The sequence below is a fragment of the Parasteatoda tepidariorum genome, chromosome 1 (assembly GCF_982258835.1).
Source record: "Parasteatoda tepidariorum strain Cologne lab strain chromosome 1, Ptep-v5.0, whole genome shotgun sequence".
Taxonomy (NCBI): Eukaryota; Metazoa; Arthropoda; class Arachnida; order Araneae; family Theridiidae; genus Parasteatoda; species Parasteatoda tepidariorum.
Window position 1 is genome coordinate 91,291,298 of NC_141755.1, and position 26,803 is coordinate 91,318,100.

The window sequence follows — 26,803 nt, forward strand, 5'->3', positions numbered from 1 at the left end:
ATCTATAGCTCACCATAGTACTCCCCCTCCAGTGAGGTCCACGAACGTTACCAAAAATAAACTGCGCAAATGTCTATTGCGGGTAACGAACAGGTACTTGAACTTTTCTTCCTCTCATTGTAGTTTTGGTTAAAGATCGAGGAGAATTTTCAAATTTAACCTTATGCTGTTTCGGTTTGGAAGGTGTAAGATTCGTTGATTGTTGTGAAGATTCCATACTGCTCTTTAGAATCGATTTATATGGAGGATTTGTGGGAAGATTTTCAACTCTTGGATGCACATTGGACGTATTGTCCGTAAAACATGGTTACTGTTGATTCCTTATTTCCAATTTTTAAGGTGAACACTTTGTCGTTGGACGTCAAGCTCACCATAATACAGTATGAAGCATTCATTTTTTTTCTTGGAATCGCTCCTTTTCATATTTTAAGTTTTTGACATGCTACTTGCTTCGAAACATTTTATGCATTTTTCAACTTTTTTCAAATGGAACAAGAAATTTTGGGACAGAATTTTTTCAGTTATTCAAACTATTATTTATTTATATATAAAACTTGTTATTCATATATATATACTATACTATTCATATTTATATTCAGTTATATATATTTATTATTCAAACTATTATTGAAAAACTGCATTAAGCATGTAAATTATTTGAATATTATCAATATACCTTTTTGTTCAAGATATAAGGTCAGTGGCATATATAGATTTAGGTACACTCACCTCGCGACTATAATATGAAACAAAAATACTATCGAGAACAGATATTCGGGTTATTTTAACTTAAGATAAATAAAATCGTTACTGTCATAAAAAGGTGGAATTTCAAAAGAGTAATGAATTGAAACATTGTATACAATTATCACACTGAAATGAATACAATTTGAAAAAATAACTCGTTACATTATAATAATATAGATTCAAAGTTTAGTTAAGGGGTTATTAGTATTTATGAAATGAGTTGAAAGATCTTATAAATCAAAAAATATTTTTATTGTAATTCATAGTGTTATTTTTTATTGGAGTGTGCACCGCGAGGGTGTTATTTATGAAACCTTAAAATAGAATATATATATCACACACAGAATAATATCATGATATGTTTCTTCTGTGGCTTTTAAACTAAAACTGTTGTTTAGCAGGTAAAAGCTACAATACAAGTTTGCCTGCAAAAGAAAATTGTCCTTTAGCACAAAAAATGCTTTAGGGCATGTTTGAGCAGCATTTCCATTAAAAAATACACTATACTACACTTCCATTAAAAAATCACATTGAACTAAAAGAAAAGCTCGTTTTTTATGCCATAAAAGAGAACAAGTTAAGTGTTTTGGAAAATTTAGAGCAATAAATTTTTTTTAATGAATTCATAAAACAATGCAATTTATTTACACAAGCGCATATTTAACAAAATGAATATCACTTCGGATTTTATACATCACACTCATCACATTTCATTTCAAAAAAGTCAACTTCATTCTGTAACATGAATTATAGACCAGTAAATGAAGGTTCACTTGGTTTCTGTAGCCCATTTCTTAATAAGAGGCAGCAAGTGTTTACCAAGTTCTTCATCCTGTAAATAAAAGTCATTTAAATATTTTTATGTGTGATACAAGTGAGTACATGGTTTAAGAAAATCTCTAGCTTTTCCCAAAATCAAACAAATTAAAAATACATAGTTATTTTTTCCTTGTTATTGAAAAATGTACTATTATTACTTACACTAGTTCCACAAAAGATGTACTATTGCTATTTTATGCTAGTGCCACAAAAAATCATCTTCTACTCTAAAATATTTCATTTTTAATAACAGACTTTGCTTCCATTAGAACAACTGACAGAAGAGATTCACTGTCAGTGCGTCAGAGTAATAAGATATCAACATTTTTATTCTATGCCAAATATAGTAGAGAAGGATTGTAGAATAAACACAATCTTTCAACAATCACAATTTGCATTTTAAATATGTTAAAAAGTTTTATTGACTTCGGGAAAAAAAACTATTCTTTAAAATGCAAATTAACAACATTAACTCTAGGCAACAAACATAACCCTTTAGCAGGATTGAATAAATAGCATAGTTCACAATTTAGCCACGCTGAATCTTTGAAAAGAGAACTGATGGAGATAATCAGTACTTTATTCCTGTATGCCATCTAAGGCTATAGGTTATTAATTTTGCAAAATTTTTACAGAAGCAAAGCCTCAGCCATAGATAATCATCTCTTACCATGAGGTTAAAGTATCCCACAAGTTTCTAGAAGACTTAAATGGAGCTATCCATTATACAAAGCCACTAGTCCAAGTAGCTCTCTTCAGTTCCTTTAAGCAGAAGCTGGTTATTGGGTATGTTAGAAATTTAGTAGTTTTGTATTATTAGATAATTTTACAACAGTTTTGTTAAAGTTTACATTATATAGTAATTTATTTACATATGTATTAGTGTAATATTTTTCAGTAAGCAAAAATTGCACACAACGAAACAATGAGGATCACTGAGAAAATAAGATCCAATGACTTCATCATCATCAATAATAACACAGAATTTTTTAGAAAAACTTAATTTCTCAAATGTCTCGCTATTTATTGAAAAAGTTTCCATGTCAGGGTGCGTAGCCAAATTTCTCAACAAAAAATAAGCACCTTTAAAGTAGTCAAAAAAATATTTTTAAGCACTATATGCATTAACGAAATGCAAAATAATGTTCAAAGACTTTACATGATCATGATAAAATAACTAGTTTCCGACAAAGAACACTTTTCTTGATTATATTAGCCATTATAAAATGATGCTGTCCAATGCCGGTTATAAAATAAAACCATTGCAAGAGAAGCACAAAATATGCAATTTTAAATAAAAGATAGTCATTCTAATTCAGCCTATCCTGTAACAACATTTGATATAGGTTTTATACTGGTTTGATTTGATACAGGTTTTTGGCAGACTCACAGACTGATGAAGAAAGATCCCATATCTATGATTTACTACAGTTAAGAGAAGGCACCAACATGTAATCATGAAAAAGGTTGGTGCAGTGTCACAAATCCCCAAGAAGCATGAGGCAATGATAGCTTTGCTTTGACTATCTTTTTTTTTTAAATTCTTAACAGAGTGTTTTGTAACTAAATATAATCAGATTACTTATTTTCTTTTAACAAGAATTGCAATGAAGGGATTAAAAAGCTTATAAAATGGGATTAATTTGTGCATCTCACATCTCAAATGAAACAGTAGGGGGCTTGGAAAAAAAATTTTAGAGTACAAAGACATAAAATATGATTTTACCTGATAACCCCAAGACAAGCAAATGCTCTTGGTATCATCTTCACAAACATCTACTTTGATCAGAACAGATGCAACAGTAATGGAACAATCTGGTGCCAGTTGCACAGTTTTATTCTCTAATAAGCTGTTGAGAAATTCCCAGAAAAAAAAAGTATTTTATGAAGTAAATACAAAAAAAAAATAATAAAATTACAGTTTTTTAAAATGCTGAGTGTTCAGAAAATGACCAAAAGTTTTGAGTTTCTCAAAGCAGAATACAATTTTTTTTTTTTTTTCAATTTCAAAATTAGTTGCAAATATTATTAACAAATCGTACTGCTCCCTGAAAAAAAAACTCGAAAAATAATGCTTTTCTCTACATGTCAAAACCTTCTAACTGAAATAATCACATGAGTATTTGTAAATTTAGATAATAGTGTTTCAGTTTTGGCAGATAACAGTGCCATAAGTGAAAGAACTAATTTTAAAAGTGTGTGAGAAAATCTCGTTCACTAAGAAGAATGCAGCAATCCTTGCACTTCCATAAATTGATTTCACAAATCTCAAGTGTATTTGTGAAATTGACATGGTGAAGTGGGGTTCCATCTTTACCTCACTATTCCCGAAGTCAACCTATTATAGATCTTGATTTAAGTTATTCCCCACCTATAACCTGATGATTCTTCTCAAAGGAAAAAAAACTAAATCTCCCCCCCCCCCAAGTTATTCAAAATAAAAGCAGCATATATGATTTTACCCAGAGGAATAATGCTTGGAGGGTTAGTTGACACTATTAACAAGGTGTCTACTTAAGTTGTGTAAAATTTAGAATAAAAACCCTAGATAAAAATTCCTTTGTGATGCAAAACTAACTTGAAAAAAAGTAGTTAAAGAAAAAATAACAGAAACAATTATAATGTAAATCAAATAAAACAAGACTTTTTAGCTGAATGTTAAATATTTTTAAGCGATTTTAGAAGAAAAAAAAAACTGTCAACTAAAAAATTAAAAAATATGCTTTGAATCTGGGAGGATCTGTGGGAATTTGCATTATAAATAAAAGCTCTCACTTAAAATTTTAAAGTTGTCCCCCCCCCACTGCCAAAATGTCTATGGTCATGCTTTTTTTCCCCCCTTCTTTCTGTAAAATATTAAAAAAACCTTTTTTTAGATGTTTGGCTGTTCCAGAATTTTTGATATCAGTTTGTAATTTGCTTTCCTTTTCTTAAAATTTTTTTAAACAAGCAACTATTAAATAATACCTCAGAAACATAGTGTGTAAATAAAAATGAGTAAAGTATATACATTCTTGTATTTTTGAGATAAAAAAAAACAGAAATCCAAGTATTTTTTTAAAGCAGAAACATGGAGTTTAAAGAAGAGTGTAGTCAAAATAAAACAAGTGTTTGATTGAATGGCTTGTTTCTTATTATACCACTTTTCATTATTTACAATGTTTCAACAACTAGTTTTAATAATTTTATTAAAAAAGTTTCTGCTTAAAAAAATTCCCAGTGAAAATAAAATGTAAAAAATAAAAATTCTCTAAAATAAAAATTCTCTAAATTGCATTCTCTCATCAGTAGACGTTTTGAAGATTTTGTAAAATAACCGGCATTTATTGTGTAAAAACTACCGAATTAAATAAAAAATCATCACCACAGTTTTTTTATTGGTAACATATTAAATAATGTGGAAACATATTTCTAGTGAAAAAAAATATCACTGAGTAAGAAGTAAAGAAGAAAAAAAAGAATATTAAAAACTGACCTCTTTATTTTAGCAAAGATGACATCGGTGAGTCTTGAGGCTGGAGCACCCGAGGGATCATCTACAAGTATTGTGGAGGTAAAACGAATCTGATGAGGAACAAGACCTAATTCAGACATGGCTTCATCTGGCTCCATCAGACGGATTTTCTAAATGATGATTTACAAAAAGTTTTATATTAAGAACAGCAGAATACTTGGCTTTTTGTTTTTAACTCTGCTTATATTTTTCTCCAATAAATCTGTATTTCCATCTTTTATCCTTTATTTCACAAAAAAAAAATTTTTTGAGAAAGAAAGAGCTCAAAATTGAAAATTTATATTTAAATTAATTACATATTTGATTTGTTAAAAGCAAAGTGAGAATTTAAAAACTTAGCACATAAAAACAGCAGTACTTTTAATTATAATATATTAAAAAAAGTAGTAAGTAAAACCAGGCAATTTCATCAAAAGTTATCATAGTACACCTTTTTACATATTAAAAGCTTTAACAAAATTTATCGATCCTGGTAAAAACAAAATTTATCGAGCCTGGGATAACCTGGTTCGTAGAGCATGGGTCATTGTCCAAAAGGTTACCAGTTCGATCTCTGTTAGCCGAAGACTACCCATGTAGTAAATGGTGACTGGTGCAGGTTAAATCTGCTGTGTCACAAAGTCCTCTACATTCCCATAACAAATCAATATCTGAATTGGAGATTGAATGTTTTCTGGTTTAGGTCAAAATTACAATGTATGGATAAATGAATGATAAATGAGTTCTCCCTGTAAAATGGGCTGTATGTGTGGCTGAAGTCATATTCAAGGTATCTGCTACATTTCAGATTTTAAAAAAATTCATGACTTTCCATGACTAATTCCAATACCTTTTCATGACTTAACGAAATTATTATTTTCTCCCGATAACAGAACAATAAATTTAAAAAGCATTATAATAACATTAATTGAAATGATAGGTATAACCAAAACAGTTATACTCTGCATCTTCACATTTATATATTTTAAATTTAAAAAACAGAGAAAAAAAAATGAAACAATAAAATTGCTGAAAAAATACAAAAGCAAAAAAAAAATTTTTTCTTTTTTTTCTGCAGAATTATAATCTAAAGATACTTTTCTTATTCATCGGAAAGGAAAGAAATACTCCTGATTTTTCTGTTTTCATTTTGGAATTTAAAAAATTCAGCCAATGACTGGCTTGCTTCAGCTAGAGTTTTAAATTGATAAAATAAAAAAATAAATAATAATAAAAATTCTGGAATCACTCTAGAAATGATTTTTTTTTGAAAGAATTTTGAAAGAACATGATAAAACATTTTTTGAAAGAACACCATAATTTTTAAAGAACATGATAAAAACATTTATATTTTAATAAAACATGACTGTAAGTGGGGATTTTGTTAAAAATTCAGATATTCGAAACACCATGAAATTAGGGGGAGGGGTAAAATACGTTTCGAAAATTCGTGACCAAAATCCATGACTTTCCATGATTTTTTATTAAAAAAATACACTGGTTATCATAAATTAAGGAAAATTCACAAAAATCGCGATAACTCAAGAAATTACACATGGAATTTTATGAAACTTACCCACAATATACAACACATAGTAAGGTATTAAACAACATAAAAAGAAATTATCAGACATTAATAGTAGTATAGAAATTAGCACATGTATAAAATAAACAAATTGGAAGTATCGGTTTGCAATAGAAAAAGTACCTTTAATATGGAATATGATTGCCTCTAGAAGCAATACAGCACAAACAGCGATGTGTGATGCTTTCAATTATGCGGTCTATCAGTTCAATAGGAAGTGAGAGCCATTGCTCTTGTAAAGCAGTTGCAAGCGTGGCAAGGGTCTGAGGGGGCGGATTGATGGCAGATACACGCCTCCCTAGAGCATCCCAAACGTGCTCGATAGGATTCAAGTCCGGGGATCGAGCTGGCCACTCCATGCGAGTAATTGTTTCCTGTTGAAGATAATCATCAACAATGCGAGCTCTGTGTGGTCTTGCATTATCGTCCTGTAACAGGAAGCAATCACCAATTGCCCCGGCATATGGGCGCACATAAGCATCAAGGATGTTGTCTCGATAAACCTGAGCATTCACGGTTCCCCTTGGAAAGACATGGAGGTATGTGCGCCCTCCTAAGGATATGCCTCCCCAAACACAGACACTGCCTCTTCCGTATGCATCTCTTTCACGGATGTTTGATGGATGATAACGGGTCCCAGGTTCTCTCCATATCAAATAACGTCTACTGTCACTTTCTAGACTAAACCTGGACTCATCCGTAAAGAGAACAGGCCTCCATTGATCTGACGTCCAGTGGACATGTTGTCGGGCCCACTGCAAACGGTCTCTCCTATGGCGTGATGTGAGCGGCACGCAAATGGCTGGTCGTCTCGCATACAGACCACCTTCGTGGAGCCTTCTGCGCACAGTTGACGTTGACACCAACCTTCCGGTGGCTGCAGCAAGAGAGGATCTAAGATGTGTCGGAGTAGCGGTTCTATTCCTGCGTGCACTTAATGTCAAATATCGGTCATCGGCACTGGTCGTAACAGTTGGCCGTCCTTGACTGAACCTCCTAGATGCCGAATCTGTGGTTTGAAATTGCCTCCAAAGTCTATGAACCACAGATGGACTCACATTTAGCCATCTGGCCACTTCTGATTGACTCTGCCCTGCCTCTAGTCTCCCGATGGCTCTCCATCGTAGTTCTTCAGGCAAATGATGCCTAGAGGTCATTATTACGAATTGGCTATCTCAGATTTTCAATGTCGCAATCACAGTAAAATTTGTGTGCTTTCTCTCAAACTTGGACTTTTATGCTCCAGGCAGATGACGTAAGCCGAGTGCAGCGCCACTAATTTGCATATTGCAATTTTACTCAGCTACTCTTAGTGGACAACATATGCAAATTTTGCACGGTTTGGCTTACTTTTGAAAGAGTTATCGCTATTTTTGTGATTTTTCCTTAATTTATGATAACCAGTGTAGTTAAAATCATGACATTTCATGACAAATTTTGCTCAATACCGAGATTCATGCCTATGATTTCTCATGACTTTCCATGATTTTTCATGACTTTCCAGGTGCCAGATGTCGCCACCGTAAAAGAGAACAAACACCCTCTTCCTTAAACTTGCTTGGTTTCATCAAGCAAACTTGATTAAAAACAACCATAACAACTACACAAAATCTATATTCGCAATTACTTTTAAGAGACAAACAAAAAATTAATTCAATAAAATATATATGTAAAAAATTTGATCATTGCATCACAGAATATTCAAATCAATATGTAACATTAATAATAGAAAGTAATTATTGTCATCAAATAGCACACTAAATTTTCTTGAAATTATGGTGATATGAGAAAAATGCTCGTGCGCTCTAAAAATATCTTTCTTTTCTGATTCACAACTTGCAAAAATTGGAGAAAATTTTATAATTGACAGAGAAAAAAGAAGACAATATTAAAATTTCAGACCAATCAAAAAGTAAACCAAAAATTGTAAAATAAAATTGAAAACTTACGTTATTATTCATCACAAGCATTCCATGCAACACATTTTTTCTTTTGGCAGTAGTTGTAACTGCTAAGGAGAGTATAAAAAAATAATACTTTTTATAATCTAACTTCATATAACCCATACAAATTATTGTTTTCTATTTAAATTTTCTATTATTGTTTTTCTATTCAAAATTATTTAAGGAAATTCTGTTGACTTGCTCAGTATATACTAAAGAAGGGAAGAGTTTTATTAATAAAAGTTAAACAAAAAATAATATTAATTCATTTTTTTTAATAATGTAATGATTAGATTTAAAATTCTTAATGCATAAGAATTTCATTAATATAAAATAAGTTTTAATTTATTTATGTTTGCACGGTAAAATGTAAAAAATTTAAGGTTTTGGAGGTAAAAAAGTATTAAAAAAAAAGCATCTTATAGTCTGCCTAAGCTAAGAACTCCTCCCACCATAAAGTCTGAGGCCATCTGGTGCTATGGAAACAAGACTGGTGCATTTTAGTGAGGGTAGCTTCACTCTAGGACTAGCACAATAGACCGAAGTAAAAGATTTCCTTTTTCCCGCCGACCCTCTCCAAAACAGTGACCCCACACCCCTACTTGAAATAGTCATACCTCGTTACCATAGTCACCACTACAGAGCTTCTCCAGACATTTGTCTGGAGAAGCTCTTAGTTTAGACAAACTATACATGAATCTCTTTTCATTAATATAGTAATTTAAATTCGTATTTCCAATATAAAGCACATAAAAGAGAGTTGTTTACTTTACTTTTATAAAATTTCATTTACGAAAAATATTTAACTTGTAATTTACCTCCTTCTACAAAGAGTTGCTTCTTCAATAGATTTAGTGACGTATCAACTTGCACAGATACTGGTGTATCAAAGGAAATGGTCTCACCATTTGCTGGCATAAAACATTCTTTACCTTAAAACATTAGCAAAGAAAAATTATAACATTATATTCCAATAGTTTAAAAAAAAAGAATTTCAGACAAAGTAATATACAGAGATGTGATTCAGAACGGACTAGTTTTTCAAATTTTCAAATACTTAAATGTAATTTATCTAGTTCTTGAATGTTTTAAAATTTAAAGCTTTGTCACCTTGATTAATACCTCATTATTTTAATATCTTAATGCTTTAATCTCAAACTTTAAGAAAATTCAAATAAGTTTAAAAACAGTTGTAAAATTTCTTATGTTACACACATAATTTTTTCCATTTCATTTTCAATTGAATTCATTTTCAATTGAATTCCATTGTCATTTTGATTGGAAATACAGAATATTTTACAGTATTAATTCAATCTGATATTCTTTCATATTGTTTTTAATTTGTACTTAGATTTATTAAAATAAAATCCTATGCAAACAATAAGCAAAATAAAAAAATTAAAAAAAAAAAAATTTCAAATAGCTTTTTTTCCTTACATACATAGCTAATTTTCAGGAAACCTCATAAAATATACAAAAATCAGAAGAATTTTTAATGAATCAGGATAAATTAACAAAATCTGGCAAAGCTGATCACTAAGAATTTATCTCTCAAAATAAAACTACGTGCTGTTAAATAGCATTGTTATCAATCAAAGCAATGAAGAAACTACTTTTCTTAATCTTCTTAATCATTCTTTTAAATAAAGCATCTTAATATGGAGGACAGTTTGCAAAACTGTTTAAAAATGCCTCTATATATGCTTCAAAAAAATGTCAAATTATATTTTTGTATTTTAGAATTTAGATACAATTTTATACCAAGTTCTTGAGTGATTTTCTTTGCCAGGAACTCCATTTTTGAAGCTTCTCCGTGCACCAGCAACACTTTAGATGGTTCACAATGCTGAATTAGTTGCATGATTCCCTTTGCATCAGCATGTGCACTGAACGACATATACTGCACAGACATTTTAACTTCTACCTATTTAAAATATTCATATCATGAACAGAACTTCAGATCATACATTTATTAAAACTAACATCAATGACCTAATAACTAACTTACAATCTGGCGATTTTCAAATTCAATTTTCTTGGCACCGCTAATTACTTTATGACCAATTGTTCCAGATACACAATAGCCTGGCATAATTAACTATAAAAAAATATGAACAATTTTGATTTAAACAAATATATTTTTAACATATGATTAACAACATATGAGGCTGACATATATGATTATTGAGAATAACGTTTGTAAACAAACAAAAATAAATAAATAAATAAAACACTAACCATGTTATTTTCATTTGGTGCCCATTTTTTGAATATTTGAACTGATAGTCCAGAGTGCAACATTCCTGGAGTTGCAAAAACAACCATAGGACCAGGATTATCTATATAGGCACGGTCAAAGGGCTGAAAAAGATTTTTGCAATTCAAATTATTAACTAAAAAAAACAAATAAAAAGATACAAGTAAGACAAGCAGTAATAAGTTTAAAAATGTAATCTAAAATGATTTTTTAAATTCTTTAATACAAGTTAAAATAAAATAGTTAAAGTCTATAGATTCCAAAATCTGGCAGCTATCTTTCATCGGTTTTGAGATATTATTTTTACCGGCCTAAAATCTCACATCTTTTTTTCAAGTCACAAAAATTCAAAGGTAGTTACATTTATGAAAGGCAAGTTTTTAAAACTTGCCTTTCATAAATGTAACTACCTTTGTATTTATCATTTTACCCTAGTGTAACTATCATTTTTCAATCAAGAATTCATTTCATTCTGAATGATGCAAGTATTTACAAGTGTAGCAACTAGAACAAAGCTATTTGTTCAAAGCACTCTTGAGTAGAAAAAGTTTGACAAAGCTCTTTGGTACTCATCGCATTTCTGAAAGTTTATAATATTAAAGGTCTTAGTTTAAAATTAAAATTACTTTGACACGAAAAAAAGATGATTTGTTTAACATCAAAAGGAAACTTAATAACATTTTTTCAAGCAATTTCATTTTTTAAAGCTCATAATTCTTAAGCAAGAATAAAATTGTCCCAAAACCCCAGTAAATGTAAGACAATTTAAAAGTTTTAAAACAGCTTTGTTAAGAACGCATAAAAAAGATATTGGAACCATAGGTATTACAATTGCATTGAAATGACTCATTAGAAATAAATTTGCAGTGAATAGAAATTAATCAGCAAAAAGAATTCCCAAGCTACTGAAACTAGTTACCATTCCTTTAAAAATAAAAACTGCTTTTGTTGTCTTCTTAGAAAGAATTTTAACCCTTGGATAAAACTGTACTTCAAAAACTGTAAAAGTTTCTCTTATTTCTTCCACACCAGAGAAGAGAAATATAAGGAAGGGAGAAAAAATTTAGAATTATTAGTAAAATTTCAAAATTGGAACTATGTGAAATTAAACGAGGAGTTATTATACAGCAAATCTCCTAATATATTGAGATATTTACATTGAATAAAAAAAAACATCCTATATTATTGTAAAAAAATGAATACTTAAAATGCTACACTTGATATAATTTAAAAATACTAAAATTAGATTGAATCAATGAAAAAATTAAAATATACTCAATGAAAGAAAAATGACAAAATATTTAATTAGTTTAAATTAACTACCTTGATATGTTTGAAATCAAACATATTACGGTGCACAAATGTTTTCTTGATTTTTTGGTTGGTCCAAGTTATGAACATCTTATAAAAAGTGGTAGCCTAAATGATAAAAGAATAATATTAAAGTGAAGAATTTTTTTACATTTTAAAAACAATAGTGCATACATTTTTAAATCTATATATTCACTTTTTCAGTTAGACCAACAGCAAAATATATGGGTATTTTAAGATTCATTCTCTCCCAGTAAGTTTCAAGAAGAATACACATCTCTTGAGCACGACCCAGTGCAAAAACTGGAATTAAAACCTAAATGAAAAATAATTAACATTTATGCACAGATAATAAAATGCATTCAAAATTTTATGAGTAAAATGGATTTTAAAAAAAATCATACAAGTTTAAAACCACACACCACACACAAACAAACCATAAAAAAGGGATGATTTTTTCAATAATCTAGTAGCACAATTTTAATAGTTTAAGTATTTATGAAACTATATATATATACATATAAATGGTGGTAGAGGATGTGTAGAACTTTGATGGCTGAACTTTACTAATGCAGATTTTAAAACAATCACAGAATACCCTGAATCAGGAAACCTGAGCGTAACAGGAACTGGCAAGACCTAATAACAAGGAGCACAATGTATTAATAGTTCTAGAAAAGGCCAAAAACCGAAGTGGGTTGCTGTACCAACGAAGATGATGAATACAGCAAAGTTAACAGTTTACTTAAGTTTATACCTAAAATATTCTTACTCTTAAACAATCTTATTCTGTATAAAAAAAAACAGCTTTGCATACCTGGATAGTCACAAATGAACAATAAAATTTTTTTATGTAATTTATGTAAAATTTGTTATGAATTTTTTTTTACCAATTTAACCTCTTTCCTGGTTATGAAGATTTAGGCAAATATCCTAATTTTATTTTATAACCGTCATTGACTAATGTTTAACTCCGTAGTTATGTAATTTTGGACCCAATCCAGAAGAAAAGGGAACTCCTGGATCAAGTATTGGGAGAAATTTGCCTTTGTGGAGGACTTTTTGATGGAACTAACCTGCATTTAAATTACATGGAGAGAAAAACCACAAAAATATCTCACTGTTAGTCTGACCTCAAGGGGACTCTAACCCATGATCCGTCTACCACTAAGAATATTTTACATCAGCAGTGCGAGCCAGGTGCGGAATTCCTATCGATCAGCCATTGCTGGGATTTGAACCAGGTTCTCCTCATTGGAAGGCAAATGCTCTATTCCCCGAGCCACCACGGCTCCAATGTTTTTTATTGAAAACAAAACAGTTTATAAGCTCAGTCTAACAGGTATTGTTTAATGCTCTTTAAAACTTCGATTCATTTTAGACTCTTGGAAGGCACAATATAACAAAGGGCTATTGTAATTTCAGGTTAATTAATGTGAGAATAAGATAAATTTCAACGATGAACATCAACAACACTGAAGATAATTAAGAAAATAGGAAGTGTAAACTTACTTTACCACCTTTTTCGACACAGTCATGTACTTTGGTCAAAAAATCTCTTTCTCTACAACGTTTAGAGTCTCTAATAGTAGTAGCATATGTGGACTCTGTAATCAACAGGTCTGGCCTGCATTTATCAATCCACGCAGGCCCCAAGTGACGATCTGGAGTGGTGTTAAAATCTCCCTAAAACAGAAATTAATCTGAATACACGAATCTACTTGCTTAAACCTATAATGTATTTCAGGATATGCATGAACAGAAAACATGCGTCGAAATGTAAAAACATAAATTTGGATAAAACAAAACGTTTTACAGATACACATATACTTTAAGAAATAAATATAATTTAATTTTTAAAGAAATCGACGGCTAAATTTTTAATAAATCTGTCTGCATTACAGTTTACAGTACTACATAAGCTGACTACTTGCAGTGCATAACTATATTAGTCGATTCAGATAGTATAAATTCCTATGTTTATCTATTAATTCCTATTCAAGGTAAAAATAAAAAAATTTACTTTATTTTCCATATTATTTTAAAATTTATGACTAGATTTTTAATTAACAACTATCTCATACAGTTTAAAAAGTTTAATTAAATACCAAAATGAATTACAACTTATTATAAAAATTAATAGTTAACTTACATATAAGTTAAAATGACAAATATAGATATTTCACTAGTAATGTAATCAGTCATTTATTATTCACAAAAAAAATACTAACTTACATCAATTTAAATTTTTTTTTTCTTGTGTTACAAAATTTATTTATTAAAACAATAATTCCTCCTGCCAATTTTCTCGAATCTACCCTTTTCAATCGAATTTAATTTTTTTTATTACTAACTAAAAGGGCAACTAATTGAATTTTTTGAACTATTTAAGGTAATTTTTTTTATAAATTCTAAAAACTGAATATTCCAGACTTAAAAATTCATTTAAAAAAAAAGAAGAAGAAAATAGGGAGATGGATGAATTATAAAAGTTTTGTACTCTATTTCAACATAGGATGAATTTGGTTCTAGATAAGAGGTCAACTTATTAGGCTTTACTGTATAAAAAAGAAACTGAAATACGTCTGACAAGTATGGGTAATTATTGTGTTGTAGAAATGCAAATTAATGCGAATAAAATAAATTTATTACTGCCCTTCCAAAAATAATTGTAATAATAAAATCTTAATACTTAAAACCTAGCTTTTCTCCCATTTCAAAAACACAAAAGCTCAATCAAAATAATTGTATGAAACAATAATCCAATTAAGTCTTTATAATGACAATAATTGAGAAAAAAGGACTTACTGTGTAGACTACTGATTGTGATCCAACTTTTATCAAAAACATTGCTGCACCTAACACATGTCCAGCATAATAAGCTTTGATTTCAAGGTCATCATCAACCTGCATAAAAAATATTTTATTTAAATTTAAAAAAAATTCATTTTTAATTACATTATACATCCCCAAAAACATTTCGAATTAATAAATAAACATATTAAGAAAAATACATAAACTTATTGCTGTTAAGAGTACCAATGGTCGATGTCCCCAGGGAATTTGCAGTTTCATATTTAACTTTGTAAAAACTAAAGTTTATAATGTTCTATTAAATTTATATATCTAATTGCCTTGATTCTAACTGTTATGTTTCTAATAGTGATTCTTAATTAAAAGTAAACCATAACAGTGAGGTTGTTACTACTGAGATAACATCTTATTCAGTAATCTTCAATTCAGGCATCTTACCACTGAATGTTTTTATTCACAATAAAAACACAAAGCTATGCATTTCAGAAAACTGTTTCTTTTCCCATCTTCCTTTCTGTTTTGATGGTGATGAGATTTTAGATATTTGACTCTTACACAACACATTATGATAATATTATTTGTACTTTACAATGTGTTTTGTGTAGCAAAAATTTTAGTTTTTGCTAACTCAAATGTGTAAACAAGTTAAATAACTGAAATATAAGATATCTAGACTATGACTTATCTTATTAATTAATCAATATAAAGAAAAACAAACAAATGCATTTATTAGTGTCTTCAAACAAAACAGAAAAATTGTTTTTAAAATATATAACTTAATGATATTAATGATTGTACTTTTCTGAATGTATTAATTATGTACTTTTAATAAAGCAACACATATTAATGAAGCACTTTTAATAAAGCAACACATAAAAAACTTGCTGGTACATGAAAAATTAAGCAGTGATAGTTTCTTAAAAATATTTATAATAAATGAATTATAACTTTTAATTTATTAATATTTATCTAAAGAAATGGATAGGAAATTATCAAATAATACAAGTTATAATCACATGTAACATAAAATAGAGCAAAATACAATAAATAAATAATTTTTATAACCTGTACAGTTTCATGCAAGCCAACAGTTGTTACTTTCTTCATACAATCTTTGACCATTGTAGAAGTGAAAAAATTTGTTTCTCCCTTTTTGTCAACGGTAATTCTTCTATAATCTTCCTAGAAATAAAAGTAAAACTATAAAATTAGTTTGCTAAGATGTTAATTTTCTAAGATAAAATATATACAACTACATGCAAAGCATCAACTTTTAAAAAACTAAAAATGACAAAGTAACAACTACTTTATTGTAAAGTAGAGATGCATACAACCTTTTTTAGAAGAAGGGTTTGAAGTGGTGCAATGAAATTTTATTTTTAATTCCTAAAATTTTTATTATGCATGAATTACAAATATCTTTACATTTTTAATAAACCGTCATACTACCTTTGCATAGAACATGTTTTTGGCAAACAAAATGATCTTTTAAAAAAAATCAAAACGTCAAGACTTTTGACACTTTAAATTTGTACTTCTACATTTTATCAGAGTTGGCAAGGTTTAGGACAGAATGGATTAATCTAAGGTTTAAACTGTCCTGTCCAAAACCCCTTTGACCAACAGTCTTAAACTGTCCAAAACTCTTTTATTCATATTATGTCACAGTTTTAAAATAATATTGTGAAAAATAAAAGGTTAATTTTTGAACAAAAAACAAAATGAAGAAAAGTTTTTGTTTCATTAAAAAAGATAAAATCGTAATATAAATTCAAAAAATTAATAATTAGTGACAAACAAATATTTCCTCACATTTAATTTTTAAAAACCAAAAACATATGGTTTTAAAATAAAATAAAAGATACAATGGTCTTTCTTCATGGTACATGAAATTTACTCTAAAAGAAAATATGTGAAGTCCACTTTTGGGCCTAGTTTAAACAAATACCTAGTTAAAAAAAACATAGTACAAATTATCAATATTGCAATAAGATTTGTGATTAATAAAGACCTTAACTAGCCAAATAGGTAAAATTATATTCAAAACAAGCATAATTTCTTATTGAATTCAACTAAAAGTTTTGTGGCTGGGAAAACTGTAAACATATTTTTAATCATTTTACAACAGGATTTTATGACAAAACTCATTTAAATTGATTACTTAAGAGATACTGAGATCGTGAATTATGCTTTAATAAATGAATGTCTTAAATATTTTTTTTTAATGAATTAGTCATTTTTATTAAAATCAGCATAATATTATTGTTAAATTAAAAATGAATACATTTCCAAACCAACTAAACCATGTATATTTTTTTCAATCTTTGTTTCAATCAAAGCTTAACAATCCATACATGTACATAAAAGGGACAAAATAACTTAAACAGAGTAATGTGTAACAAAGTTTTGTTCTCAGTATATCATTGATTAATACATTAATGTTATAAATTATGAAGTAGATTGTATTATTGACTTACCAACAAAATAGGACAAATGGCTTTTGTAGGCATTGTCATATAAATGGGACCATTATACCCAACCATTTCAGTCATATATGGTAAAGCTCCACAGTGGTCTAAATGAAAATGGCTAAAAGGAGAAAAAAAATATTCAATATTATTTTATAACTAGAAAATTCTTTTAGTCCTAATGGCAATAATTAATTTTCTAGACAGATGAGGAAACCTGACATGAGTTACAAAAATTAAACTTTATAAGTACCCTTGAAATAGATACGGTACAGAACCCATTATCCAGAAAACCAAAAAACCGGAACAAAATTCGATAAATTTTCTCGCCATTTTTTTTAAAAAAAAAAATTTTTCCTCGTAAGATTTTACGATTTTTCTTTCTTCTTTTAAAGATGTTTACCTTACCATCATTTTGGAAATAATCATTAGTGTATTACTTCATCGTTTTTTCTTATTTTTAAGATTATTTCCAATTTCTTTTTTTTTTTTTTAGTTGGGTTTAACAATAGAAAAAAAACGGCTTTTTGTAGCGATTCAGAAAACCAGAAAAATCAGTTATCCGGAATAGCGATGGTCCCGACCATTCTGGATAATCAGTTCCCTACTATACTTCCAGAAAACGGGTGTCCGGATATAGGACTTAGTATTGTATGCACATTTATTATAAATTTTTATTTTTATAAACATTTTATTTTTATTCTTCAAAATACATTACGATAAGTGATTTTTTTTCTTTTCAAAATTGCATTACCGCCAACATGGAAAATATAGTGACTTAAACTTAATGTAGTAATAAAGCAGCAGCATCAGAAAAATATAGTTTTTTTTTTTTCTTTTCTTCCTTTTTTGATTTTGCTTTGATTGAAATCTTTATAATGTTACAAGCATCAAAATAAAGCAAATTTTAAAACTTGAAATAATGATATGTTTTACAGTGAAATTACTAATGTTGAAAAGTATACCCAGGTTAAAAATCTTGTCATGTTTTACAGTTAATAAACTCTTGACTACCTTACTTACCTAATTATACAAATCACATAATGTAAAAATAAATAGCTCTAAGCTTCATTCATGAAAAAAAGTAAATATATAAAATCACTTTAGAAATCGCAAGTAATGCTGTAATTCTTGTTAGTGAAACATCTTTCAATACTTTTTATCATTCAAAATATTACATGTTCATCAACTCTCTATACTCAGGATTAAAAAAGAGAAATAAAATGCAAAATAATATTGTTTTTATGCTATTATAATTTCTTGAAAATATATAAAGGAAAAGTAGAAAAGTATACATTTTATTTTTAACATACGACATTTTTAATACAAAGAAAAACTGGTGTAAATATACAGTTTTCTAAAGTTCAGGAAAAATCAAGCAGGTTTTATTAAAATTCAAAATAATAAATCTGTATATCTTTACAACATCACTTTTAATTTAATTTTAATTCCAACTTAATTTAGTAGAATAGTTGAACCCAACAGTTAAACTTTGATGAACAGAATAACAATATTCAAAGAAAAGAATTAAAATAACTTGCAGGTTAAAACAGGATCAAATCTCAAAACTTGTCTTCCTTTTTTTTATCTTATTAAACAAAAAAGTACTTCAAAGAACTTACCTTATTATAACACAAGATAAGTGTTGATTTAAGTTGTCTTGGGAAATAAATGAGAAATCTGGAAAACGCCTCTGAAAAAAAAAATGTTTTTACAAAATGTTTGATTAAGAGAAAGATTTCATTATCAATTAAAGCACTTAATGAATTAAGCAAAGGTTGTTAATACCACAGTAAAATTTACATTATTTTGAAGTGTAAAACAACTTTTTCTCATTACTTAAAAGCAATGCACTTAATTCAATATGAAAATTAACATACATATACTAATGACATTAATGTGACTAAAAATATGACTACAATTAGCTATCTTTATAATTATAATATCTTAAAAACAACACGCGAGCAAACTCAATATATTTAACAACTATATTATTTAAGAAGATATGTAAAATATAAACTATAATGATTTAAACTTTGTTGTTATTTCTAATTGCTTGTTTCTATCTTGAAAAAAGAGAAAATAAAAAATTAATATAGTAAGGAAGTTACATATAAAATTAAAATAATAATAATAATACTAATATAAATTAAACTAATAAAGCTTCATTACTTCCAGCAACATATTTTGTAAAATCAAATTTAATATAATCAAAAAATTAATTATTAATAATTCAACAATTTCAATAGTTTTAAAATTATAGTAATTGCAATAAGAAAAAGCTATTAAATATAAGTATGAATACAGAGTTCTCTCTAAGAATAAAAGGTAGGATGCCTCCTCACACAATACTATAATCAAAAAATACTCACTCATTATCAAAATAAGAGAGAATTTGTCGTTTATAAAAAATAATTAAATACATCCTAAATTTAATGACTGTGCCAAGATTTTTTCAAAAAAAAGTAAAGTAAAAAAATGATTAATTGATAAACAACTTGAAGGGTTTTTCAATAATTTAATCTGAAAATTATGAGACAACAAACACTCAAAGGTGCAATTAAAAAAAAAAGAATTAATTTTAAAAATAATTTTAAAATGCCCTTACCCCCCCCCATCCTCCCACAAAGAGAGAAACTTATAAAAATGTAACCAGTTGAGAATACTATGAACAAATTAAATATTTGTAATAGTAATCAGAATTAAACCTATAAACACAAATAATTTTACCAAGGTGTAAACAGTGAATTCATTTTTTTAAATGGTATGTCATGAGTAAAAAAAAAAAGGATAATTATTTTAAAAATTAATATTAATTAATTGTAATTGTGGATGTCATAAATTATTCCATATTTAAAGTGTCTTAAATAATGTGGAAGATAGGAAGAGTTGAAACAGTTATGTTAGTGTAATATTTATGATTCATAAAAATATTTCATTGATTCCTGTAAAAAGAGAAGGTTGGTTTTGTTCTAACGACCGGTAAAAATTGGAATGGAATGGTCCGTGTTAGTAAAAATTCTAGTGGTGGGTACATTGACTTTGGAGGAGCAAAAACAATGAATACAATAAAAAACCTTACTCATTACTAAAAACTAGAAAAATAATACAACCTGAATTCAATAAAAAGGCTAGAAAGTCTGAGACGAAAACTGATTTTTATTTAATCATAGCAGAAAATCTGTCAGTGATCGAACACTCATGCAAGCAGGAAAGTAGGACAGAAACATCATGATGTCTTTTAGGCTAGTCAGAATGAATAACGAACCCTTCTTCTGGAAACTTTGTTGAATCACATGATTGGCAAAATTTGCAGTATCCTGTACTTTTCAGAAAGAATTCGACTCAGAAAAAAGATACTTGTTTTCAATTTCCATAAAGACTCCAGGCATCAAAGTAGTAGGTAATCCCAAACAACCATCATGAAATTCCAGGACTGGGGTAGGTGAGGAAAACGTGGAGAGAAAATATTGAAGTATAAATATGGAATTTTTGTGCTCGATAGAGGTGTCAATGTGAATGTCCTCATCACAGTAATGTCTCTATATTTATACTCTCACTTAATTCTGCCTACAATTTAAAGTTCTTAAAAAGCCTGTTTTTACCCAACTTAAATTTACAGCCAGATTTTTATTTATAAAGAGGCAGGAAAGAAGCAAGTTACAACTCAAACCGAAACACTGACGAACTTGTACATGCTAATGAAAGATGCAAGGGCGTATGGCTGGCTAAGAATTTTAACGCAGCTCTATCCAAAGAGGGAAAGAGTACAAATTGCAACTCGGGACCCGATGTCACAAATGGAATGTGAATAAAAAGCGGTTATTTTTTTAGGGATGGCGGCTTATTTTTACAACAAAAAAAAAAAGCAAAAAGTTCAAGCAGAGTGGACTGCTCTACTGAAAACACTTCGGGAGTACACTGATGAATAATTTTAAAAAATAATAATAATAAAAAGTTTCTTGGGTATTGGTAGCTTAGACAAAAATTCCCTCATACCCAATAATTTTAACTGTTAAAAAAATAGAAATGGAAAAACTAAAATTCCCTGAAAACTATAATAAATGTACAGGGTAATAATACATAGATTAGGTATTTTATTTTATACAATTAAAATTACACCCAGTTAAAGTAATCGAAAATATTTCCAAAATTAACTAAAAACCACATTAAAAGGCTAAAAATAGCACAAGAAAAAAAGTATAAACTGATAACTTCAAGGAAATATAGAAAAGTACAATGATATTCTTACATCATCATTAAAACCCATATGCATTCCACAGTCTAACATAATATTTTTGCCACCAATTGTGAGTAGGATACAGCTTCTTCCTACATCTGCAACAATGAAAAAAAAACATGAACATAAAAACTCACTTAAAATAATCATAAAAATTAAAAATCATAAATGGTACAGCACAATTTTTCACATAATTATTAAGATTAACAAAACCAATTTTTAATTTTTTCAAAATTCATATTCATTAGAACAAATAAAAAAATATATAACTATGAAATTGTTTAAAGAAATTATTCATAATGATAAAAAAGAAATTTTCAGTAATAAAAAAAAAAAATTCACATTATAAAATGTACATAAAAGGATAGAAAGAACATCAAACTAACCTTTTAGTAGAATATTTAAACAGAAATATATGAAATATAAATAAAACATATTAAAAAAAACAACTTCTAAGTGAGTAAAATTATTGAAATTCCAACTCAATAAAACACAACCTAGATGAGAATTTAATTTTTTAGACTATTTGCATTAGAACAGATTTTGATATATTTCAATGTACCTATGTTTTTCCATTTATTTATATACAAATTTATACTTGTGTTAAGTTGTAAAACTTTTTTATGGAAGAGCGGCCACATAAAAAAAGAATGTTGGCCCTCTTGAACGGCACAGGGTGCGTAGCCAAATCTTTGAATCAAAAATAAGCACTTTTTAAAAACTTTTCAAGCACTTTACAAAAATTTTCAAGCACTCAAAATATTCATATTGAATCAATGATATTATTGAAAAACAAAAACTTTTTATGAACAGTTTTAGCATTAAAAAAAACCCAAAAAGAAACGGATGTAAATCGAAACAATCAGTACTTTCCCACACCACCGAGTGAATTCAACTTGACTCTGAACTCAGAACAAAAGTACCCTTACCCCCTACATCAAAAAAGTGTTAGAAGTAAAACAAAATAAACAAGAATAAAATTAAAATAAATTAAAAAGAAAAACATTTAATAAGGATCTGACTCTATCCTAATTGGAGCACTCGGGTTTCAGTTTCGTGTGTGCGCGTATGCGCAAGTCATAACGTGGGGGTGACATGAAGTCCGTGAGAATGATTACATAGCAAACACCCCATTTTTCGTGAAATGCAGGGGATCCGCCAGATATCACTGAAGGAAGAAAAAAAATTATTCGTGAAAAAAAAGCACTTTTTAAAAACGCCAGCTGAAAGAAGCACCTTTAAAAGCTTTTAAAAACGAAATCCCCCAAAAAGAGCACCTTTAAGTACTTTCTACAAATGCTACGCATCCTGTGGCAACCAATTTAGTTTTCCTGTCAAAATGATAAAACCTAATTATTCTTGTATAATTAGAACAATATAAATTATTCTTAAAAATTAAAGTATAGGTATATACAATATTTTAGATTTAAAAATCATTTGAAGTTTTGCATACATTGTCTCTCTTTAATGACATTCAACTATAGATCAATTTAAACTTTCTAAGAGGAAAAATTAGTTTTTTTTTTTAAATCTATAAATTACAAACATTTTCAATTTTTCAATAAAATCTTTAAGTTTTGAACTGCTTTATAAAACAAAATTTTATGAACTGAAAATTGAAATCTTTTGACAACTTAAATTAAGTTGTACTTCTATGTTTTCGAATTTTAAAATTATAATTTTTAAGTTCTGTCAGAATTTCAGAGAAATTAATTAGGAAAAAAGTTATGACTTTTTTTATCTTTTTTTTAACTTTTTTACATCTTAAATATAATAAAAAAAATTAGCAAATATTTCTACGAAATGAAACTAATGTTTACGAAAAGAAATCAATGCAATTTTGATACTTATGCAATGTTGGTGGTTTTTAAACCAATAAAAGTCAAATGATTACAGAAGCATTCTCGTACCTTGCCCAGCACCTGTAAATATTATTGGAAAAAAAATTATAAGCATATAAAACAAAGATTTAAAATAATAAAACACCAAAACAAGTTATCTTAAAATTATAATCATAAAAATGAATAAGTGAAAGACAAAATTTTGGATAATAAACAGTTTATCCTACTTTTCAAGACAGTTGAATGTGCCTAATAATTATATCTTTAATTTCTCAGAGTGTATATTATAAAATGAAATCATTTAAATTATAAATTTAATAACAAAATATGAAACAACTTAAATATTATTGAAAAAAGAAAACTGATTTAAGAATACTACATAGACATCTACATAAAGTCCACAATTTCTAATATGAACGCTAAATAAATTTTATTTTAGTTCAACACATTTAAAAATGTTTCGCACAAAAGGTTTTATCTTGTTTGAAAGAAAATATTAAATATTGTCTCAAATTATCTAAGAGATGCATTTGTTCCAATTCAGAAAACTAAACAGAATTATAATATTAACTTAATAATAACGTGTTTCATATTAGCTCAACATTCTTCAACTTACACTTATTGAAATTAAATAATTCATTTTTATATAGTTTGGTATATGATAATTTATTTCACCATAATATTCAAGATTAATTTAAATTCATTGCATTTATTTAAGTTTTTTCTTCCTCTATTTTTTCAAGAAATAAGTACTTGTTAAAAAAAATTAATATCTGCTGACAGAATACAAAATAATAATATTTAATGGCCAAATAGGCACACAGTTTTCAGAAAGTTGGGCATGCAATGAAATATTTTACAATTCCAGATTAAGTTTATTGTAATTAAGCACTACACTTATAAGAAACTAAAAGAATTTTCTCCAAAGATCTAACTGCTTAAAAATGAAATATCTGGTAACTGAATGCAGAACAGTTAAAATTCAGCTGCCAAATTGACAATTGTGATGCATCATTGCCACATGGTTTGATACAGGATAAAACATTTCACTACCTATTCAAAATTACTCTAAATTCATTGTAGATATTACCTTTTGAAACAAAATTCCTAACTATATTTTAACATAAAATACTGTTATGTTCTTTTAAACGCAAGTGCTTTTTGCTTTTTCTTTCAAAACTTTAACTGTTAAAAAAAATTAAATATCCAGTGGTCAAGGTTGCAAAAAAACTAGCCTTTTCTGAGAAGGTTGAAAATGCTACTCCTTTTAAAAAAATATAACAAAAACAGAGAAAGATGAAATTTCAATAGTGATGAAATATACAATGAAGTTTGGACATAAAAAAATATTAATAATAAAACTTCATCCTATGTCTTTTATAAATAATTTAATAGCATTTTTTGTGTGTATTATCAAGCAGTGTTTTCATCTCAGAAAAAAAATGGGTGAGAATTTCTCACCCTTTCCCAAAAACAGGATGAGATTTCAAAAAGTTAAGTGAGATTTCAAAAATTTAAAAAAAAAAAAACACAAAGAGACTTGAAAAAAAAAATCATTTCTTTAATTATAATGCATTTTTAACATCTTCTAATTTTTAAAGCACTGAATATTTTTGCTGCATCATCATATGGAAAATGTTCTACATCAATTATTCTCATATAGTTGCTCAAATGAGTATTTGTTTCGTTTTGATCATTTCTACCCACATTAGTTTCATTTTCAATTGTCCGTTTGTTCCGGAGTAGAAGATATTGGCTTTACAAGGTATTTGTCCATCTTACATTAACAAGCAAAAAATTTGAACGTCTTACATGAAGAAACCATACCTACGGTAAACATGTGGTTGCAGAGAAATGCGTTCTGAAAGAGGTTCCGTGGTTCGGAAGGATGGTGTTCGGTTGCTCTTAAAGGTTCTGAACAATACTGGTAAATAGGGAAGCTAGATAACGCGGCAGATGTTGAAAATAATGAAAGATCCAGGAAGAAAAGTGAAACGGATTTTATTCTAAATGGCGTAATGCGAAGCTTTTTCCGAAATTCGAGAAATTCGCGAATTTTGAAATTGGTTTATAGAATGCACAAATTTCTCGCGGTAATAATTTTTTAATGCGAGACTATAAAAAAATATGCGAGATTCTCGCGCTGTAGTAAAAACACTGTATCAAGTTTCAATTTTAAAGAAAGATTAAAAATAAGTAAAATTTTATTAAACTAAGAGAGGGCTGTAATTTTTTTATAACATCAAAAATAAAATTATATTTGTACTAGCTTAAATTTTTACTGTACAAATTAATTTTACTTTTAATGATTTTTTTTTCCTGTTTGAATGCTTACTAAGTTGAAACTTATTTTTAACTTTTTCTTGAAGGCATTTATTTTATAAATGGGTTTTTAAAAAAATTATTATTTAGTAGCATAATTGCTCAATCATGTTTTGATTCATCCTAGTGGTGCTTTAAATGCTTCAGAATAATTATTTTTCGAAATATCAACTAAATCTTTTGTACAAAAAGCATTTTGCATAAAACTGTAAATAATGTGTTCAAAATATTTAATATCTTTTGCTTAAAAAGCAGCAGCTCTACATTGTTCTTACATGCAATCACTTCGGTGCTATAATTAACAATCTTATACCCCTTTTAAAATATAAGTTTTTGAAAAGTATTGGTTCTAATAAAAGCCGGGTTTTTTTAATTTTAGGTCTTATCTAAGAGTTTAAACCCCCCAAAAAAATACCAGGTTTTTATAGCCTGGCTACAAACCAGCAACCAATAATTTCACAAATTCTTTTTTTAACTCCTGAGGCTAGAATAATGCCTATAAAATTTAGGTATAACAATAGATTATAGAACACTTTAGAAGAAATTCTCAGAAAACGAGAATCACTAATTTAGTTTCTAAGAAGAAAAAACGTTAAAAATAATATTCAGTGAGAAAATAGCTTAACTTAAAAACATATAGCAAATTATTCACACATAAAACAAGTTTTGAATTGTAATATTAGTCGAATATTAAGAGTGAAATTAAGAAATAGTCACATACCCAATGGTGTCACTTGAATACTTGACATTGTAAAAAATTGCTGGCTGAAGAATTACATAAAAATAAATACTGAAAAAAGTATTATTATGGTTCAAATAAAATTTAAAATCATTTATTGTTTATTTGGATTTAGTTCGCTTTGGGCTGCTTGTTTCTAGCATTTTAAAGTTTCCAGAAATATTAATCTGTATGAACAATTTTAACCTAGAGAGCGCAACATGCTTTGACGTACGAGAACGTTT

At 28.2% G+C, this 26,803-nt stretch overlaps 1 protein-coding gene and 1 long non-coding RNA gene across 4 annotated transcripts in view; one reads left to right on the top strand and one right to left on the bottom strand.

Annotated features, from left to right (window-relative positions):
* The window catches only part of LOC139424863 (uncharacterized), a 74,389-nt gene extending 72,051 nt beyond the window's left edge, over positions 1-2,338 (top strand). The window contains exon 3 of the long non-coding RNA XR_015435788.1: positions 2,202-2,338. This is a non-coding gene — a long non-coding RNA (uncharacterized LOC139424863). The remainder of the gene's footprint in view (positions 1-2,201) is intronic.
* IntS11 (integrator complex subunit 11) lies at positions 1,342-26,786 on the bottom strand. 3 transcript variants are annotated; one of them, XM_016070242.4, is made up of 18 exons: positions 26,562-26,786; positions 23,588-23,599; positions 21,690-21,775; positions 19,060-19,130; positions 17,447-17,558; positions 16,035-16,151; positions 14,964-15,062; positions 13,668-13,841; positions 12,352-12,471; positions 12,168-12,263; positions 10,826-10,948; positions 10,596-10,685; positions 10,349-10,511; positions 9,406-9,519; positions 8,594-8,655; positions 5,042-5,190; positions 3,293-3,416; positions 1,342-1,579 (listed from the first exon to the last, which is right to left on the bottom strand). In XM_016070242.4, exons 1-18 carry the CDS (start codon positions 26,587-26,589, stop codon positions 1,517-1,519), a joined length of 1,803 nt encoding a protein of 600 aa, XP_015925728.1. In that variant the 5' UTR covers positions 26,590-26,786; the 3' UTR covers positions 1,342-1,516. The 3 variants fall into 3 exon arrangements, with proteins under 3 accessions (XP_015925728.1, XP_071035564.1, XP_071035563.1); XM_071179463.2 differs by lacking the exon at positions 23,588-23,599 and having other exon boundaries at positions 26,558-26,756; XM_071179462.2 differs by lacking the exon at positions 23,588-23,599 and having other exon boundaries at positions 26,562-26,741.
* Positions 26,787-26,803: the final 17 nt, after the last annotated feature.

Coding starts and splice junctions, on each gene's coding strand:
- IntS11 (XM_016070242.4), bottom strand. CDS start 26,589: ATGTCAAGTATTCAAGTGACACCATTGG. Junction 15,063..16,034: donor GCTTGCATGAAACTGTACAG/GTTATAAAAATT, acceptor TTTTTTATGCAG/GTTGATGATGACCTTGAAAT. Junction 3,417..5,041: donor ATCTTTGCTAAAATAAAGAG/GTCAGTTTTTAA, acceptor ATTTCTCAACAG/CTTATTAGAGAATAAAACTG.